This window comes from Colletotrichum fioriniae, assembly GCF_027942845.1.
Source record: "Colletotrichum fioriniae strain IMI 355084 chromosome Unknown scaffold_19, whole genome shotgun sequence".
Taxonomy (NCBI): Eukaryota; Fungi; Ascomycota; class Sordariomycetes; order Glomerellales; family Glomerellaceae; genus Colletotrichum; species Colletotrichum fioriniae.
The window spans coordinates 99,387-114,719 of NW_027076855.1; the positions used below are offsets into that span (position 1 = coordinate 99,387).

Here is a 15,333-nt window from a genome sequence, read left to right on the forward strand (position 1 = left end):
AAGAACACCAGTATGAATTCTGGCAGCCACGTCAGTCGGTCCCGAGATTAGGAAGTCGAAGCTAGCATTACTCACGCTCTGTACGAAAAGTCGATGACAACGTCATCATTGTTGAGAAATTGTACACCGGTCGTTCCAGCGTGCCCGTTATTCGTACCAACAGCAGCAAAGCCATGAGCAGTGGCATACGCAAGGTCCTCGGTGTGCACGCCTATCGCATTTCTCGTTGTCAGTACGCGCCAGGCTTTATCACAACCACCCGAAATCTCAGACTCAACCACTTACACCCATCGAGCCCTCCACCGGCGACCGTTACCATGCGCCCATTCCATTTCTCGGGTAGCCACACTTCAGCGAGAATCTGAGATCTACTAGAAGTTGTGATATTCATGGCGACGCGGCATAGGTTGGCGCGAACCACCTGGCTTCCGCGCCCGCATGATGCATCTTGTTCTGGAAAGGTGAGATTGGTGCCGGAATCCACATGACTGATCTTTTGAGCAGTTGAATTGATCACTGTATTCTGAGGAGTAAGAGCCAGACAGTCACTCTGGAAAGTTGCCGCCGATGGCGTAGCGAACACCAACAACACAGCAATGGCTAGTGAAACTACCGCGAGCATCTTTAACGAGGCGAATCCCGACAGACTGGTTATCTGTCCCGCAGCCATCAATGGGCTCCTGATCTCATCTTATATTTTCTAAGATGTGCTCGGAGGCTGGGGGGAACGTGGCAGACAAGGAAACCGAACAGACCTTTACCCCGCATACTAGGTAGGTACTGGTGAATATTGCCCCCGGACCTCTCTAGTCCACATGTAGCTTACAGAACCCCGGTGATACAAGGATCTGGCAGGCCTTTGGCTGTGATGTAACAACAATAAGATTAGCGCTTGGCTAGCTTGGATGCCTTACTTTGCGGGAAGGGTGAATCCGAGGCTCTGTACTGAAATCATTTTACTTTCGAATCATTCCCTCCGTTGACAACGTGCAAATGGCAAAATCAGCTTGATCTGATTTATTTGATGTTTATACCAAGAGTTTCGACTAACAGCGTCAAACCATATTACTTTTCCACTGGTCGATGACAGCAAGCACCTCCGAGGACAGCTGTCAAGGACCACCGCCGGTGATCTCTCCGTAAGCCCTGAGGAGTGGGGTCCGATGCTGCCGCTCTTGCCGGCCCCACCCCGACACCCAGGCTCGGCAACTGGAATTCGGTCATAGATATTCCGGTCTGTCAAGTGCCGAATGGGCTTACATCAGGATTATGTCCAAGGTATGCAAGTGAAAATAGGCTACGGGTTCGTAAATCCTACGGCGAGTCCCTGGGTCATCCAAAACCTCGTTTGCCTCATTCCGCACACCTTCAACAACTGCGGCTGACTGACTAGTGGGCTTTGTCTCTATGAATCAATCAACGTGATCAGGTGTCCAGCTGTGAATTGAGGATCTAGCTCAAAGCACAGCTGCGACTTGGCCATGCTGGGTGGCAGCTCCAAGCAGCTTTTCGACCGCTTTATCTATCTCGTAAAGGTACATCCACGTACTCTTACTCTCAGCTGCCCTTCGGACCCGTTCCTCAATCTCCTCATTGACAGGAAGATTCTCCGAAAGCAGCTTAGTGTTCATCGCACCAAAATCATCCAAGACTTTGTACAAGTCGCGATAATGAGGTGATCTGATATGGTCATAAAGCTCCAGGGCCTCAGGCAAGCCCCCACCATTATTCCAGTGCCAGTCAATGCTTTGCGTCAAGGCATAGACATCCTCCAAAGCAAATCCAGCCCCAGCACCAAACGCTCCTGATAGAGGGTGAGATGCGTCTCCAATCAAGGCAATGGCTTTCTCATAGATGACGCTTTCTAGTCGCGGACCCGAGAAAAGTGCGAATTCCTGTGTCTCACCTTGAGCGGCAAGTTGGATTACTTCGCGGACAGGTTCGCAAAATTCGTCGTACTCTGAGGCGATAGTGGAAAAGTCAAAAGGCCGACCCCAGCTGACATGTTCCTGCCCTTCAATCGGCCGGCGGATGCGTGCAGTGACCTCGAAATCATCTCCGCCAAGAGGGCACGTAAACACGTACTTGCCACCAATGTTCTGCCAGAATACGGGTGACTTCGGGATTCCCTCAATCTTTTCGGCTGTAGGCTTGTGAATGATGGTGCGATAGGCAGATTGGCCGTTGTATTTGATCTTGTGCTCGGGGAAAGCATACGATCTCACAAACTTCATGTCATTAGTTCCCGTTGTCTCGAGGATCATAATGGGGTTGAGCCTTACAGAACGAATGCCATCTGCTCCGACAAGTAAATCAACTTCGTCGCTGAAGCCATCTTCGAAACGGATCGCAACCCTACCAGTAGATAGCTTCGTGATATCAACTAGCTTCTTTGAGGTCTTGATACGACTTTGATCAACTTCTTTGAGCAGAGCAGCCTGAAGCTTAGCTCGAACCATGCGACAGCTCACTTGCTGCGGCGGTGTATCTTTGGGATGATGGTGCTGCTCCAGAAGCTTTCCGGTTCTTCCATTTCTAATTACGGCTCGCCATCAGTAAATCCAATGAACTCACGTGTTCAAAGCAAAACATGCCAATTACCTTGACTGTCCGCTAGTTCCATCAGGAGATCTGAAGAAATCCGAGGGATCAATGTTCTTGGCTGCCCCATTCAGCTCTAGGAGCCTCCATGTATGTCTCTGTAGGCTGATACCGCCGCCAGTTTCACTGATTTGTGACTTCTTTTCGTAAAGTGACCAGTCAACATAGTTCAACTTGCCAAACTCAATCGCTGCACCCAACCCCCCGGGCCCGCCGCCAATGATGGCGACTTTGATAGAACTTAGCCCATTGTGAGTCTTGATAGCCATCGTAGGAGCGAATTACTGAAAGCGTGTGTTAGAAAAGGGGCCGAACAGTTGTTTTGATGAACGATTTTGTGATTAGATGACTTGGCAATTTTCCATCGGAGGCTCTGAGATAGCGGTTTGGATTGCGCGGCATTTTATGGTTTGGAGTCAAGGCATGCATCGCCCAATGGTTGGAGTTCATCAGGTCATCTTGTTGTATTGCGCCATCCAAGGAACAGATTGGCAATCCCGGCCCGCGCCGATAACGAACACCACACCCGCGCGCAAGTTACTAATTGATACAGGTGGATCAACTTCACATGGGCAACAATTTGCAGTTAGATGTGATCAAACTCAAAATTGGCTGTTATTCCGGTGAGCACCATTTTGAATCCCAAGTTACATTTAAAGGGTGTCTTGGCGAAAGCTTAGTAGTCTCGGATCATCTTCCAAATTCTTTCCCGGCCTCATTACTTAGTTTCACTTCAGTACAAGAAAGGCTCTGGCGACAAGACGCAATGAGCAATATATGACTGGCTTGATTGAAGCATTTCTTCGTCAGCTTAAACTGAGGTCATTAGATCACCAAGGTGGACGTTGGGTGACAACCCCAAGTGAGCCTGAGAACACAATATCCTTCGACGATCTCATTAAGAGCGTCAGTTTCTTCCATAAAACAAACCTCAAGCACCACGTGGTACAAGGTGATAGGCAACTGGATTGCCTATGTTCTTCGTGAAGAGGAGAAAGCGAATATGCTACTATTGTAATTGCAGTAGCTTATTGAGGCGATCTGCCCGGAATGAGAGCAACAGATCATTGAGCCCCACAAGATGAAAATGGAAAAGAAAATGAACAAAAGAATAACACAACATCAGACACTTATTCCAGACGTGGAAGCATTCAAGTCGTCATTCAAGGGGAACGAATCTGGTAATAGCTAAACACGTACGAAATCAAGAGATCGAAAACATTGCCTACGCCTATAGAATGCCAATGATATTCTGTTATTATTTGCTGCCCAATAATACTTGAGATACTCTAGTTGCCCACAAATACAGATCTTTGTTTCTCGCTCGCTGTTCTACTGTCAAGACTACCATAGGGAAAACGGCCCTCACTCCTTGTCTTGAGGATACACAGTCCCACCCTGTCGTCGGATTTCGTCCATCATCTCCATGACGCGAATAGTCTCTGCCCAAGGCATCACGTCGCTTTCCAACTTTCCGGCCAGCACATCCAGCGCAGCATTGTCTGCTTCCCAGTAGTACCCTCGCCCAACTGGCTTGTACTCAAATGTCTTAATTGCGTCCCTTCCGATGATGCCCTTGGTCTGGTCCCTCTCAAATGTGGAGTACAAAGTGAAAGAATCTGGGTCGGATGGAACGGTGCCATGTACCTCTATCGTGCCTTTGGTCCCTTGGATGCGTGCCAACACATCCGGGTTTCCGGTTGCCATTGTTGTTGAAGTGACAACACCCTGTCTTCCCGTAGAGGGATAGTGGAGGATAACACTAGTAGTAACCTCGACAGAACCATCGTGCGACTGCGAAGCCAGAATCTTGGGCTTCTCAGAAGAACCGGGAGTTCCTGCGTCCAGACCCAGGATAGCCCACGTCAAGGTGTAGATTCCCAAGTCCAACAGCGACCCTGCACCAAGGTGAGGCTGCTTATAACGTGAGCTGTCTGGGAGATTCGGGATGTCCAGCCCGAGACCAAACTCGGAGTAGACGCGAAAAACCTCGCCGATGACCTTCTCCTTATGAAGCATGCGTTGCAGATCTTGGACCAAAGGTCGGTGGCGGAGCCACATGGCTTCAGCAACGTAGATCCCCTTTGCCTTGGCAAGGGCAAAGACCTCCTTTGTCTCACGAGTGTTTATCGTGAAGGCCTTCTCGCAAAGGATGGGCTTGCCTGCTGCGATGGCATCTAGGCAGTTTTGCTTGTGGAATGCGTGCGGGGTGCCAATGTATACGATATCCACATTAGGGTCGGCATAAACTTCCCCGTACGATCCATAAATAGCCGGTTGACTATTCGGGCAATATTGCTTCGAGAAGTCTTGCCCTTTCTGGACGGATGAGCTCCCAATGGCTTGGACAATATGCTTTACTTTTGCATCTGATCGTGAGACCAAGAGGTCTTCGACGAACCAGGAGGAGATCATCCCGGTAGCTGTATCAGTCAGTCAGTCGTGTGCTTTTCTCCGAATTCAGCATGCGGGGAATGCTTTACCAACAATGCCCCAGCGAATCGCTGGTAATTCCGACATTTTTAATGTGGATTTAGCTGGAACTGGACACTTGAATGGCTGACTTGGGTGGCAGTGGATTTGAGAAAAGGCGTATAGGGAGAACACTTGATCGTGGGCCGCTGTATCCAAAGTTCCAAACGGAATTGCAAGCCCGAGGATGTTCTTCCACCTTTTATACACACATTCTCTCACTGCAGACACTCGATGACATCGGTGTTCGGGATTCACCTGTGACGTCGCGTCAGCCATTGTTGAGCGTCATATTACCAATACGGTGTAAAATCGCCGCGGTTGCCCTCATTCGCTGAAAGCAGTAGTAATCTTCCGCACTCAACACTCACAAGTATAACCTCTCGCAACATCGCCAACAGGAGACACAGTACGATCACTTCGACTACAAGCAAGATAATCCGCACATTCACAGCGAATTTCTCAACACTTTGTTCAGAAAACTGACTTCAGACTACTTTGTTATACCGAAGAATTTGACAACATGACCTCTCCGCACAAGATCCTCAATGTTGGTGTTGTTGGCATCGGACGCATGGGGCAAAAGCATGCCTTGAATATTTTGAACCTAGTCCCGCGAGCCAAACTTCTGTGCGCATGCTCTCCTGCTCAAGCTGATCTCGACTGGGCCGAACAACATCTGAAGCCCCATGGCGTTAAGACTTATCCCACTTTCGAAGAGATGATGGAGACGCCAGGGCTTGAAGCTGTTATCATCTCCTCTATTACCGAGCTGCATTTTTCACAGACACTGGCTGCGTTCGATAAGGGAATCCATGTTCTATGCGAGAAACCCATCTGCAAGTCTATCTCAGAGGTACTTTGCGCTGTCATTATTATCTCCTTCTCCATTCTTGCTGACGCTTTATCACCTAGCTTGAGACTCTCTGCGAGCATGTGGAAGCAAAGCCAGAGACTAAAGCCATGGTCGCTTTCGCCCGCCGTTTTGATGACAGCTACCAGGATGCGCATCAAAAAGTCAAATCGGGCGCCATTGGCAAGCCGTTTGTATTCAGATCCCATGGCTGTGAGAAGCTTGACCAAAGTCCATTCTTTCATCAGTACCTCAAGAACTCCGGCGGCATCTACTTTGACTGCGCCATTCACGAGATTGACCTGTCACTGATGTTCTTGGGCGAGGAATCTGTCCCCAAATCTGTTTCCGCCATTGGAACAGCTTCCTTCTTCCCAGATCTCGCAAATACTGGGGATGCGGACAATGCGATCGGGGTGTGCGAGTTTTGGGACGGAAAGATGGCTCATTTCTACCACTCGAGAAGCTCTTCGCACGGTTATGACAGCGTCACTGAGATATTTGGTACGACAGGCAAGTTGACAGTCAATGCTATACCGCGAAAGAATCGAGTAGAAATTTGCGACACTGATGGCTATGTCAAGGTTGAACCAACGAACTCTTGGTACGACAGGTTCATTTCGGCATTTGTTGTGGAAGCGAATGCGTTTGTTGATGCTATTCTGGACGACAAGCCACTGCCGATCCCCCTCAGATCGGCTCTTACATCACTGAGGATCGCCTCAGGCCTACAGGAAAGCTTGAGGACTGGTCAAAAGCTCTTTTTTGACAGACAAGGTCAATTGAAGGGCCCAAGTGCAAATGCCCAGCTGTAGAGTATAACCTATCACCAAGCCAATGCCTGAATACATCTGATAACAGGCACTTGATGACAATCAAACTTCTGAAAGCTCCCAAAGATATCCTTTCGTCATAATAATGTTTCCATAAAACACCTCTCTTGAAGCATGCCAAAATTTGTGAAAGCCCCAATATCGTAAGTCCTCATACATCCTTGATCTTGAATCCTCCCGGCACGCCGTACTGAAAAAACTGTCCGGGATCGTAATTCTCTGCAACTCTTTTTAGGAGATGGATGTCGTCTTCACCATACATCGCCAATGGTCTCTGGTATTGACCTGCGTAGTTGAGACATAGGTGGGGGATAAGTTGGCCAGTAGCTCTAGCATAATCCTCGATATCTGCCGTCGCTTCCTTCAACTTCTGTGTTAATAGGTCTACGTATTTCGTGTTAGAGAGGATTCCTCGAATGCTGAGAACAATACAGTTCTTCCTGTGAGCTTTTTCGAGCCCAAGAACATTGTCGCCATAGCTTGAGAACAGGGTGGGAAACGGTGTCATGAGATAGATGATTCTGAAGTCGTCGCCAGCCTCGACCTAGTCTTCAATCTCCTCGATGACGGTATCGAATGACGCAAGAACCTTGCGGCCCATGTCAAGAATGTTGTGGAAGGCTAGAGTACTTGAAACCTGGTGTTCGCCGCTCGTCGATGCGATTTGGGCAGCAATGCCGGTTACTGGGAGGTTTGCCCGCAAGTCGACCACAGGAGACAAAGTTTCGAGTCCCGCGAAAGCTGTTGAGTTGTTTTGACCCTCAATATTGGCAACAATGAAGGACATTCTCTTACCACCACCTGGGCTCCACGCAGCAGCTGCGAATCCAGTATCTTCGGGGTGTCCATTGGTGTTGCCTTCTATCATCTCCACAACTTCTGAACGATCGCGTTCTTCTGCGTCCACGGGAAGACCATGACCCCACCATAGAAGTTGCGAGAGGGAAACGTTTTGAGCAGGCATCTGCTGACCAGGCCAAAGTTGTATGCTCCACCCTTGAGAGCCTTAAACAAGTCAAAGTTCTCGTCTTGAATAGCTCTGACAACATTGCCGCTGGCCAGAACGACCTACCTTAATAAGCATATGGTAAGCGTTCACCTCCCGTAACCTGAACTGGGGATGAGATGTTTCGTTTTAAGGTACCTCATACTCGGCCACATTATCTGCAGCAAAACCAACTTCACCAGAGAACAAAGAAGATCCTTTAAAAGACCAATCAGGATCGCATACAGACAGGTCCGGAGTCTTATGACTTACCGCCCCCAAGAAGAAGACCGCTCACTCCAACTGTGTTCTCACGACCACCGGCGGTTTTGAGACCTTGAGGTTCAGGAAAGCGATAAACATCACCCCATCGATTGCCATTGCCAACTGACACAAGGACATTTTCCTGACCACAAGTGAGCAACAAGCTGAAGTGGACAAAGTAAGAGGCTAGAGACGACCTCGAGCTCAACAATCAGGCCAGACTCATCTCGAGGCTTAGGGTATTCAGGTTGACAAGGTCGATCGTCACACCCAAGTTCGTGTTGCTAGCAGGGAAGTTCGAATGCCCTCCTGCTCTGATCGCCACAGACCATCTATGATCTATCAACTGACCGAGCCAATGGCTTCCAATGTAATTATGCCATCAGGCAACATATGGTCCAGGACCGCCAGTCCCGCAAGTTCGCGTAAGCGAGAGATACAGACAGGACTTTGCTTTCTTACGACAGGAAAATCAAAAGTCTTCGCGTGAGTCTGCATGCAGGCTTTGAAAGAGATTCAATTTGGGCTACTTCCTCAACCCACGCAACGGCCTTGGCTGGCGGACATGCTCGTAACGACTTTAAACAATTTTCGTGGTCAACAGCGATACCCAAAACCCAGCAGGGTGTCCATCGCAAGCAGTACAAAAGGTTCTCTAGGCCGTTTGTTTCTCAAGGGTAGTGAGATCAATCGAAGTTTCGAGGTTTTCCGTCACATTAGAGCCATCATGGTATAGAATCGCATGATGACAGCGAGAGAAGCATTCTACTCCACAAAAGGTTTCAAAGTATCTTCAAGAGACATAACAAGGTCTTACATGAGTATGTCTCATACCATAGATTTGGAAGAGATGCTGAGATGGACGCGATCGAAATAAACGGCCGCCAGTCGGGCTGCCGGGCAGCAGACGATAAAGATTGTTAGCGCGGGAAATCGTAAGCATCAAGGAAGCAACCCCATTCATGTCCGCGAGTCATAGTAAGTGGGCAGTATAAACCGTTTCTAACATCAAAAGCCGACGTGAGGAGGACACATATCGGAAGCTAGCTCAAGATCTTGCGGAGAGACGTATGCACTCCCGGACGTCGGTCTTCATGTAGCACCGATCCTCGTCATCCATTTATCCCTGAGCGCTGAGGTGGCCAACGAACTGACATAGTCCAACGTCAACACTAAGGGGCTAATATGATTCTATGAAGGTGCGTATCGTGGAGAAGACGATCTTCGCACATTCCTACCTGACTGAGGTGGTAACCCCCGAGGGCGCACCATTTGATTGGGTTAGCTTTCCTAACTTGACAAAACGACCGAACTAAGTTGGGGGTGTTCTTTACAACGCCCTTGCCGACATCCGCCCTTGAACCCCAGGGCCCAAAGAACTAGATGTTCGTCTAGTGTAACGACTAAAGTCGTACGATCAACCGCCGGTGAATCGCGAGCTGACTCAGCGGCCCTCTGTAACGACGAAACGCGAGTATACGTCTACTACGAAATGGAAAGGATAGTCGGCAATCCACACCAAAACCACGGAGAGTTTTGAACGGATCGCGTAACGACAACGGTCCCGAATACCGACTCTATCTCTCATCCAATTACTCGCACACTACAGCTGATTGGGTCAGTAGCGAGTAAGTAGCCTTGCTTCTAGCTCTACAGACGCGGCATATTCCAAAATACGTGGGGTTAGATGTGACACGATCTTATCGCGTGGCTAGGTTAAATCTATTTCCTGCCTTTCTTCAGTGTCGATATTCGGCCTAATTGACATTTCGTCAATGTCCGAAGCTTCATGTCTAAAGGCGCGGACTTTTTGACCGCCGTTGTTCTAAGAAAACGTGAAGATGCAATGACCTTAAAGATGAACTACATTTAGCATGAACAGAGACTGCTTCTTTGCATCTACATCAACGCACTGTTCTCTAGTTCTTCCAACTCCATTGAATTTACTTGCATAATAGCTCATCTTGACCGCGAAAGTACTAACAAGGGTTCATCCGACAAAAGGAGCATTTTTAACATCATGGAACGTCTTTCTGATTCGGGCATCTCGATTCTGGTTGTCGGTGCCGGAATCGCTGGTCTGGCCTTCGCCATTGAGTCTCATCGCCAGGGACATAGCGTCAAGGTTCTGGAGAAGCGTATAAACCCGGGAGACTACGGTGAGTAACTATTCGTCCGCCTCACCAGAGACGACATTCTGACCCAATACCTGTTTTGATTCGCAGGTGAAATCTTCTTCATCCAGTCGCCCGGACTGCACACGCCCTCGAAATGGCCCGGCTTCATGGAGAGATTGAACAAGAGCGCCATCTCGGCCGAGTTCCAATTCTTCAAATTCAGTGGCGAGAAGTTATTCGGAACCAAGCTCGGAAACCCCCATCTCCCCACGATTTCTGTCAGCCGAAGGGAGTTCTATCTCCTTCTCTTGACCTACGCCACCGAACTCGGCATTCCGATCGAAACAGGCCAAGAGGTTGAGGATTTATTCGAGACCAAGGATCTCGGTGGCGTCGTCCTTGCCGACGGTAGTAAACTGACTGCCGACATCGTCGTGGCAGCAGACGGCGTCGGATCCAGGTCCTGGGGCCTCGTGACCGGCACCAAGGAGAAACCCATCAGCTCCGGCTTCGCCTTGTACCGAGCGAGCTACCGTGCAGAAGAAGCACTCAAAGTCCCTGCTATTGCAGAGTTTTTCAAGGATAAGCGGGAATGGACGTCCCTTCACATCAGTCCCGGCGCCCACTTCTTCACGGGACTGTCGCCGACCGAGTTCTGCTGGGGCCTGACGCACAGAGACGAGGGCGCTGCCGTCGAAGACTGGAACCGTATCGCTGACTCGACTGGCGCGTTCAAGTATGTCGAAGGATGGGCGCCCATCGTGCACGAGGTCATCAAGTCGACGCCCAATAACCAGGCTACCGACTGGAAGCTGCGTTTCCGTGATCCCCAACCAAAATGGGTGTCGGACGGAGGGCGGGTGGCGCAATGCGGCGACTCGGCACACTCATTCCTGCCTTCTTCTGGGTTTGGTGCTACCACCGCCCTTGAAGATGCCTTTTCTCTTGCTGCATGTCTCAAGATGAGCGGCAAGGAGTCTGCCGCTTTGGGCACCAAGGTGCACAACAAGCTCCGGTAAGCTATCTTTCTCACGCGCTGCTGCATTCAACTTGATTTCCCCGTGGTCGTTTTACTGACTGTGAGACGGCTGTATCTAGCTTCGAGAGAACCGCTTGTGCCCAGAAGATTGGATTCAAATCCAGAGAGGTCTTCCATCACACCAACTGGGACGAAGCTGCGAAGAACCCCCGAAGCATTGCCAAGTTTACAGGATCATGGCTATTGAAGCACGATCCCGAACAATATGCATACGACAACTATGAAGCTTGTGCTGCGCACTTACTCCATGGGAAGGAGTTCAAGAATACCAACACGGTCCCCGGATTTCCTTTCAAACTTTGGACGGTTCAGGAGTTGCTGGACAAGTCTGATAAGGGGGAGTCGATTGACGATGATGAGGGAGACTGGTACTCTTGATAATTTGTCGTATTGGGATTTGAATCGAAGCACAGAGGCGGCTCGGTTTCATAGATTAGCTTAAATTCTAGCAGATTGAGTAAGTGGCCCCTCTGGTGGAGATCACTATTTGTACCGAGCAAGATATGCCTGGTTGTGATCGACTGCGTGTTACAACTACCTCGTAGGTAACGTCGTGCCGCCGGCGAGGGGGGAAATCCATTGTTAGTCATCCACTCAATTGCTTAAGACAACTGTTGCACGGCTTTTACATGGTCTTATGCTCTTTAAAGTCTTTGACAATCCAGTAAACCCCTAAGAATAATACCTGATGAGTAAGGTAGACAGGAGGTGTCTTAGTCACAATAATCCTTAAGCCGCAGTACCTCGGTACTTAGGCAGCTCTTTATCCGGTACAAGAAGTACATGTTTCCTCTTCGGGCTCACTCTACAGCCAAAATGAAAAATATGCCCCAAAAGAGATACAGAAAACAAGTACCCTGCATCATGTACCAAACCCTCAGAAACCAGGCGATCAACACCGAGCACACCACACCACCACAAATCATTTCTTCACCGCCAGAATGTGTCACCACTTGGAGGCTTCACCTTTCCCACGCCGCAATGACTCCCTCCGCGGACGGCACGGAGGACACAAGTAAAAAACCAATCCTTAAAACCTGGTTGGTAGACGGGTGTGTGACCCCACCACCTTTCAAGCCCGTAGGAGCAAAGATGGTGGCACGGAGTACGTAGGTGGGGTAATTGGCAGGCCAGGCAAAACTGGCCTCAGTCTCCTTTTGTGCACTTTCTTTTTTTCCAACCTTGTGGAAGGTTCCGCAAGATGGATCTTGTCACATAGAAGCGCGGAAAGAAGAGGAACAGACAAAGAGCAGTGGTCTGCTCATAGTCAAAATCCAATCCAACCTCAATTACCCCGCCATCAGTTATTACCCCGCCGGCAGACGATTGACCGAGGCACACCGACATCGGCGCCGTCGGTGTACAAGGTGTGCAAATGTCATTCGGTGACTCGTCCACACACCTAAACACCCCAGCGACCCGTCCCGCCGTCTCCAAAGCCCCCCAGCTAACAGGGATGACCCGTGAAATGCTGGTTTCCCCGAAAGCCCGTGCCGACTGGGCGGGACTGCCTGGCGTTTGCCTATGTCCCCGCAAGCGCGACCATCGGGTCTTCCTGTCATTCTTCTTCCGCAAGGGATCCATTGTTCTTGGCGATGTTGTACATAGTGCTGAGATCTACTAGGGAAGCTGCCAAAGGAATCGTGACCGCAATCGCGTCCTCTCAGTCCAGGCAGAAATTACCCCGCGATGCGAAGATTTGCGCAACATCCCACCCCGCCGTGAGAAGGGAAAGAAGAGTCCTTGCGTTGCCCCAGTCTCCAGAGTTCCTTACTGGCAATGCGCATATTCGCATTGCGCGGCAAGCTTCATGCAACCAGAATTTCAACCTCAAATTTGGGGAAACAACTATTACGCAGTACAGATGCACACTCTTTTCGGTCCCCTTCCGCGTGTAAGTGGGTGGTGGTGTCTTGACTCAGACCGCGTCGCAACCTCCCGCCACAGACACCCATCCACTTCCTCTCATCGTCCATGCATGTCTCTAGCAACAAATTTTGGGACGAACGAACAAGAAAACGCCACGGATAAGGGTCGCTTGCAGATGTCTCGCAATCTCTCTCCGAAAAGGTGTGGGATGGAGGGAAACAAAACACGGCAGTGTCGCCTACTCAATGGTGTCGAGTCCTCGTAGGTCCGAGAAGACCAAGGGCGGGAGTGAGACATGCAGGCGCATGCGATCACAAGGCCGCGATGGTGATTGTTCATCACGAGAAAATGTACCGCAAAGATGCTGTATCATTAAACATGGATCACAGCCGTTAATGAAGAAGCAGATGTATTAATCATAACTGTTTTTTACTGATTCAATGACTATCTAATGGTTGTCCCAACATAGCCTGTTGTGGTGGTATCTTCCCATCGCTCTCCCGGCGATCCCTCTCCCGTGGTATATGTACATGCATGTAAATCAAGAAACGCTGGCTATCTATACAATTCCAAGAAAACGATCAAGCGCAAAGCTCGCATATCGATAAATGGATAAACAAAACACATGAAGCAGGAAATGCACTCATCCCAGCAATCGTTTACTCCCATCGCCAGAGACCATCATCGTAGAGAACGCGGTGCCTCCGGGTACCCGGCCCCACGGTAGCCCGGCGGTGGGGCGTCATCCGCTCTTTCAGTCGGCGGCGCTGAGCTTCTTCCTCATCCTCAGCTCGTGCCGTGAGGTGGTCGACGACTTCCATACGGCGGAGAGCGTCTGCCAACAAATCCTCCTGGTACCTGGAACCGTAGCCCGTAGAAGTGCGGTTCAAAGGAGCGGGAGGGACGGGGACGGCGGTGCGGCTGGCAATCTTGGCGTTTTGCTCGGCAATACGCAGTTGCTTCTTAACTTGGCGATCCTCCTCCTGGCGTTTGCGCTCTTCACGTTCTTTGTGCTCTCGGTGACGGCGGCGGCGCTCCTCATCGTCGGCGCTGGCGTGGCTGTGGCGCGATTCAGAAGAGTGGTGACGGCGGTGCTTGTTGTCGATCACCTCAATCTCGACCTTGGACCGCGGGCGTTCATCAACGATGACAGGGCGAAGAGAGTCGCGACGGACGTGGCTATAGCGGAACTGAGGGTTCTCGCCGCCTGCATTGGGTGAAGGCGGCGCGGTGTAAGGCGAAGCGAATTGCTTTGGTGGTGTGCGTGGGGTGGGCGGAGAGTCGACAATGACGATGCGCTCGTTACGTGACCTGTGCTTGCGGTTGAGGTCCAGCACCCTTTGGCCGTTCACGTATACTCCGGATTGGCGGTGCTTTCTCTCGCTCGAGGAAGATTCGCGACGAGCGCGGCCACCCTCATTACCCGAAGAAGTCCCTCGTGGTGAGCTCATGGGAGGAGAGGGCGGCATCTGCTGAGGAAATGGGTATGCTGGACCGACAGGAGCATACATGGGCACTGGTGAAGGGTAGCCGACTGAACGTGGCGGGTGGTTGTAGATGACGGGGTTGGCGCAAAGACGGCCGTTGCGGGAAGCAGAGCACAAGGTGGGTTGCTGTTGCTCAGCTCTCCGGCCGTCGGGGTAGACGTAGGTGTAAACGTCGGTGGTACACATTGTGTCTTGTGTAAACGTATCAGGGCGCAGCGTGCGCGGGGTTGGTGGTGAGGGTTGAACTACCTGCGTAACGAATGGGACTCGTCTCGCGGGTGTGGTCGATTGGGTAGAGGAAAGAGTCCTCGAGAGGGCTGGTGGACGTTGATATTCCCGATTGGAGTTGGCTGGACGACGAGACCTGTACTTGTAGACAATGGTGTTGTCGATGTAGTGAGCTTCGGGGTGGTGATAGGAAGACAACGTGTCGGTATTGTTTGAGTGAAGTCGAAGTGGTATGTTGGAGCTTGCAGTGAATCGAGATTGTGGTCTGTCTGACTGTTGGTGGTGTAAGTTGGTGATCTTACAGGACAAAGATGCAAGCGAGGATGAGGAACTATATACCAGATCGAGGAAGGATTCAAGAAGTCAGGTGTTGAAGATTCTCAAAAAGTTCTGCCTAAGTATAGAGAATGGATCGACCAGGTATGATAGATTGGGGTAGCGTCTGTCGTCTAAGTGCGGGAAGCGTTTGACAAAGTGTAAATAGTCCAAGTGGAGATGTTGAGCAGCGTGGGAACAAGTTGTCTCGAAGTGATTCTGGGTCTGAATTATATCGTCTGAGCCGAAAAAGCGCGTTCGAATGGTGGT

The 15,333-nt window shown here is 50.3% G+C and overlaps 6 protein-coding genes across 6 annotated transcripts; 2 read left to right on the forward strand and 4 right to left on the reverse strand.

Annotated features, from left to right (window-relative positions):
* Positions 1-1,405: 1,405 nt before the first annotated feature.
* Positions 1,406-2,459, reverse strand: N0V96_011772 (uncharacterized protein; the record flags this gene model as incomplete). Its single annotated transcript, XM_065759391.1, has 4 exons — positions 1,406-1,437; positions 1,550-1,804; positions 1,907-2,228; positions 2,283-2,459. The coding sequence occupies 4 exons, from the start codon at positions 2,457-2,459 to the stop codon at positions 1,406-1,408; spliced, it is 786 nt and encodes a 261-aa protein (XP_065611955.1).
* A 1,507-nt stretch (positions 2,460-3,966) lies between these two features.
* On the reverse strand, positions 3,967-5,121 carry N0V96_011773 (uncharacterized protein; the record flags this gene model as incomplete). The annotated part of the gene is made up of 2 exons (XM_053192674.2): positions 3,967-5,024; positions 5,085-5,121. The coding sequence occupies 2 exons, from the start codon at positions 5,119-5,121 to the stop codon at positions 3,967-3,969; spliced, it is 1,095 nt and encodes a 364-aa protein (XP_053050031.2).
* Positions 5,122-5,596: 475 nt separating this feature from the next.
* N0V96_011774 (uncharacterized protein) lies at positions 5,597-6,741 on the forward strand (the record flags this gene model as incomplete). Its single annotated transcript, XM_053192673.1, has 2 exons — positions 5,597-5,929; positions 5,989-6,741. The coding sequence occupies 2 exons, from the start codon at positions 5,597-5,599 to the stop codon at positions 6,739-6,741; spliced, it is 1,086 nt and encodes a 361-aa protein (XP_053050030.1).
* A 562-nt stretch (positions 6,742-7,303) lies between these two features.
* Positions 7,304-7,808, reverse strand: N0V96_011775 (uncharacterized protein; the record flags this gene model as incomplete). The annotated part of the gene is made up of 2 exons (XM_053192672.2): positions 7,304-7,748; positions 7,804-7,808. The coding sequence occupies 2 exons, from the start codon at positions 7,806-7,808 to the stop codon at positions 7,304-7,306; spliced, it is 450 nt and encodes a 149-aa protein (XP_053050029.2).
* A 2,220-nt stretch (positions 7,809-10,028) lies between these two features.
* Positions 10,029-11,542, forward strand: N0V96_011776 (uncharacterized protein; the record flags this gene model as incomplete). The annotated part of the gene is made up of 3 exons (XM_053192671.2): positions 10,029-10,167; positions 10,234-11,140; positions 11,224-11,542. The coding sequence occupies 3 exons, from the start codon at positions 10,029-10,031 to the stop codon at positions 11,540-11,542; spliced, it is 1,365 nt and encodes a 454-aa protein (XP_053050028.1).
* A 2,150-nt stretch (positions 11,543-13,692) lies between these two features.
* N0V96_011777 (uncharacterized protein) lies at positions 13,693-14,706 on the reverse strand (the record flags this gene model as incomplete). The annotated part of the gene is made up of 1 exon (XM_065759392.1): positions 13,693-14,706. The coding sequence occupies one exon, from the start codon at positions 14,704-14,706 to the stop codon at positions 13,693-13,695; it is 1,014 nt and encodes a 337-aa protein (XP_065611956.1).
* Positions 14,707-15,333: the final 627 nt, after the last annotated feature.